Raw genomic sequence first — 4620 nt, 5'->3', positions numbered from 1 at the left:
TACTGAGAAAATGAATTTGCAGCTAAGAGATCTTGCCAGAGATCTACAAATAGGGAACACTGTCCTCAAGGAACTTAGAAGGGGAGGAAAAACAAAAATAACTCCAATGCTGTGAGTAAAGTGTAAAGTGGATCTCTGCATAGTTCCTTTTATTATAGCACTAGGAAAGTCTTCCTGAGGAAGAAACATCTCAGCTGAGCCTTCAGGGCTAGAAAGTCATCCAGGCAGAGACAGAGAAGAAATTACATCCAAAAGGCTCTGCATCTCTGCAAATACAGTGATTCTGGCATAATTGTATTTGGTTTTCTTTGACAAATAATATTTAACCAGAAGCAGAAAAAGAAAAGTTTTAAATTAGGAAGCCAAAGGGAGTCACCATTAAGTCATATGTATTATATTTCATTTATTTTGAGACACATTTTTTCTAACATTTTAATGTGTGTAAAATCGGGGTGAATCACACTGTTAGTACAGTCTCATAATAAATTTACAGTTTTAAGTACTTTTTTGCTGATGTTTAAATAATAATTTATTTTAAAATACATGAAAACTCTGATTTCATCAAATTTGAAAATCATTTGAAATATGATAAGATTGACTTTTGGGCTGATATCTTGGGCTTCTTGGTACTTATTGCGAATGGGAGAGGAGACATGATGATGGCTCATGGGATATTCTGATATGACCTGTTAAAAACAGAAGAACAAAAGAGCTCCACATAAGAGATGTTTGTATACCCATGCTCATAGTAATATTATTCATGATAGTTAAAAGTGAAAGCAACCCAAGCGTCCATAGATAGACGAACGGATGAACAAAATGTGTTATACGCATATGGTGGAATATTGTTCAGTTTCAAAAAAGGAAGGAAGCCCTGTCATATGCTACAACGAGGATATTACACTAAATGAAATAAGTCACAAAAAGACAAATACTTTACAATTCCACTTATATAAGGTACCTAGAGTAGTAGAATTCATAGAGACAGAATGTAGAACTGTCCTAACCAGGGCCTGGAGAAGAGGGGAAATGGGAACTTGCAGTGTAATAGGAATAGAGTTTCAGTCTTGCAAGACAGAAGAGTTTTGAAGATTGCTTACACAACAATGTGAACACACTTAACACCACTGAACTGTACACTTAAAAATGGTAAAGATGGTAAACCTTATGTTATGTGTATTTTAACAGAATTTTTTTTTAAGTCCACATAAAACGAATGGGAGTTTGGGGAAAGGATATGGTGAAAGGATTGAGGATAAACAATTTTTAAATAGATAAAATGGTAAAAAACAGTGGAAGTGTGAACAGAAAAGACATATTAAAAAAAAACAACAACACTACCCACAACTCACCGGCGCCTCATATACCATAATGCAAGGCATAGCAAAAGGAGCAAGGAAGGCACTATTATTGCCAAAACAATTGAGCCAATGGAGGTGGGGTTTCCTGGCAATTGAGAGAGGACAAAAGGATGTCACTTCAGATACTATACACAGAATTCCTTGGCCTTCCTTTGCCCACCTACTTCCAATGTATGGTCATTTCCAACTTCCTCTCTCATATTCCTGGCCACCATATATCCGTCCTTTGATCCCCTCTACCCAGTTTACAGGTCCTTAATTCCTACCTTTTTGATAAGTTGGATTATCTATTTTTACTCCTGTTGGGATTGGGGTCCAGGAAATCAATCAATCAATCTCTCCCTCTTTCATCTCTCAAGCTCTATCCTTCCCCAGTGCCTCCCTCTATGCCTGAAGATCACTTCCTGGCATTTCCAGCCTGGGTCCCTGCTATTTCTTACTCCAGTAGAGGATGATGTCCTGGCCCTCTAAACTGCTGTGCTTCACCCGACAGGACAGGCCAGCCGCCTCCCCATCTGCCACATCCAGGGTTGCTTGGAGATACCATGTCCAGTTAGCATTGGGCAGGATGTCCCCTAGCTGAGTGCCCTGCTGCTCCTGCTCACCCCGCATCCACATCACCCACACGGGCTTTGGATAGAATCCTGAGACATGGCACACAAGCTGCAGACGGCCAGGTCCAGGACTGGGGCCACTGGACAGCCAGGCCTCAGGCTTCACTAAGGCAGGAAGGAGAAGAAAAAGTGTCATGTTATAATTCGAGTTCAGAGGTTATGAACTCAGAAACCTACAAGCTTGGACAGCGACCCCATTCACTCCTTTGGGAACCAAATAACTTGTTATTTAAGCTCCTATCCTTTGATATCTTCCTACTCTTGATCTTAGAGGAGGTGGTGGGAAGTGAAATAACAGCAGGACTAACCTTGTCTTTGCAGATCTGCTTTTCCTGCATTGAGGACGCCCAAGAGATATCGGGGGCAGGTTTCATAGAGGAGAATTCTCACGGTTTCCATGATACCTTGATATTGTATGATTAGTGCACAGAACTTCTGTGCCCTGCTGCCACCTTCTGGGGAAGGCACACATGAAGCATTCTTGATACTCAGGAAATCCAATCCTCCTAGAGCTCCCCTCAGGAAGCTTACTATGGCACCTCCAGAATGTAGCTCACAGCCTGCTATGCCCTGGATCTCAAAGGGGTCTATGTAGAGGGAAAACGGAGAGCAAGTTATTAAACACAAATAAGAAAAAAAGGCATGAGAAAAGAACCTAGGATTTTAGATTTTGGTGGGGATAAAGTTATTTGGTGTAAAATGATGATGAGCTAAAAACTAATGATAACATTTAGACATTTTCAGAAACAAGAGCATTGAGAAAAATGTGCATGCCATGAAGACAAAGGTATGTGATAAAGGAGTACAGTGAGTATGAAAGGAGAGGTGAGGCAGAGCGTGGTGCAGTCAGGAGTGCAGCATTCCAGAGTGAGTGGAGGTTCCCAGCAAGAGGAGGGTGCGGGGAGGAGATGATTGAAAAGATGGATTAGGGGAGAAAGCCACACGTTAGATCACTCAGGCACAGGGTAGGAGAAGAAAGGGCCCTTGAGGAGAAGTTTCACATAAGACAAACCAGCAGCTGGTTACAAAGTGGAAGACAGTCCAGAGTAAGAGAAGAGTGCAGAGGCAGCAAGAATCTAAAATATGAGGTGTGATGGTGTGAAGCTGGAGTGAGAGACTACTCAAGAAAAGCATGTGCATGCAGTTGGGTAAAATAGAAAGGAAGGGAGAAGCATCAGAGAGAGCAACACTTTGCAAAAAAGAGAGAAAAGAGAGTCCTTGAGACTCTTCCCAGTTCGGTGGACTAGACTCACATTTCATCTGGAAATCACCAGCAAAGTCTTGTACTTCTCGAGCGAATCCAAAGATGTAGACTCGGAATATCTCCTCTAACTCAGCAACCTCCTTATCACTAAAGTTACCTTTAGACCAAGGCTTCAGGAATATGGCAGTGCCTGAGTCGCTATCCCAGCCGTGAATCTGCAAATCATCCAACCAGCCTGAGCCTTGAGTTTGTGCCCAGGTACTGTTGGTAAAGGACGAGGTCTGGATAACATGAAAGGAGGTCGGCCCCTGGAAGGCTGTGAAGAGTGGAAAAGCAAGATGGTGAAGATAAAGAGAGAAGCAGGAGATAATTAGGAAGAATGGGAATGAAAATGATTTAGAAAACAAGAACCTAGAGTCTAAAGAACACAGGAAGTCTGACACATTTGACTGCCTTAAGGCTTCAGGTTCTAGTCCCAACCACCAGAATGGTTGAAGAGGGCGGGAGACAGAAAGACCCAGACCCTTAGTGTCCAATTGCACCTAGGAAAGCCCTGCTTGCTTTTTAAAATCCAAACCCCTGCACCAGTGCTGGGAGCTGCCAGAGTGACTCTTACCATGTTCACTGTTACCACCAGGAAAGAGAACAGCTAACAGTTGAAATGGCAGCAGCAGCATTTCACTGGGAGATGCAACTTCTTACTGGCAGAGCTGGTATTTGATCTCCAATTTCAGCAAAGCTTTTCCTCACTACCCTGTAGTGACTTCTTCTCTCTTCCAACTAACAAATCTCTTCCTCATCCAAACTGCTTTTCAGAGAAAAATGTGCCTCCCACAGCCCTGAGCCTCTTACCTCACCTTTTATTTCCCTCAAGCCCTGACTTTTAGAGTTTCTCTTGCCCCCTGACTTCCAGCCACTCTCCCTGTCCTCAGCTTCCTTCATACCTCCTTGGAAAAGCCCCCATATGATTCTGCATTTTCATTTCACCTTCCTTAGCCTTTATTCCCACATCTATAGGATAAGATGGTGATATTAAACAATTGCTAAGCTTTTAGTCTGCTTTAATCTAGAAGGATGCTTTTAGTTTATCCACCTCAGTTTCTCCCCCTCCCAGCTGCCTTATCTTCTCTGGCACTCTGTTACTGCCTCTTCCCAATGTTTTCAATGTCTTCTCTTTCTTATATTGCCCTCTTTGTCTGGTGTTCCCACATTCTAAACTGGCTGTGAGTGTGTGTGTGTGTGTCTGTGTCTGTGTGTGTATGTGTATGTGTGTGTACCGATATTCACTTACATAAAGGCAAAGCATTTAAAACATTGCCTGTACTATAGCACTACAAACCAAAATGGCAGGATCAAATATAATAAAGGCTGAAGTTTATAATTCAAACAAAATTATACTATAGCAATATTTGAGGGAAAAATTGACAATTGCTGCTAGCAT

The 4620-nt window shown here is 42.1% G+C and overlaps 1 protein-coding gene across 1 annotated transcript; it reads right to left on the bottom strand.

The window, feature by feature from the left end:
• Positions 1-383: 383 nt before the first annotated feature.
• CD1B (CD1b molecule) lies at positions 384-3961 on the bottom strand. The gene is made up of 6 exons (XM_003821007.7): positions 3796-3961; positions 3229-3495; positions 2284-2562; positions 1802-2080; positions 1353-1446; positions 384-686 (listed from the first exon to the last, which is right to left on the bottom strand). The coding sequence occupies exons 1-6, from the start codon at positions 3854-3856 to the stop codon at positions 665-667; spliced, it is 1002 nt and encodes a 333-aa protein (XP_003821055.3). The 5' UTR covers positions 3857-3961; the 3' UTR covers positions 384-664.
• Positions 3962-4620: the final 659 nt, after the last annotated feature.

This window comes from Pan paniscus, chromosome 1 (assembly GCF_029289425.2).
Source record: "Pan paniscus chromosome 1, NHGRI_mPanPan1-v2.0_pri, whole genome shotgun sequence".
Taxonomy (NCBI): Eukaryota; Metazoa; Chordata; class Mammalia; order Primates; family Hominidae; genus Pan; species Pan paniscus.
Note: the sequence above shows the minus strand (reverse complement) of the source record. Positions and strands in the feature narration are given on the sequence as shown.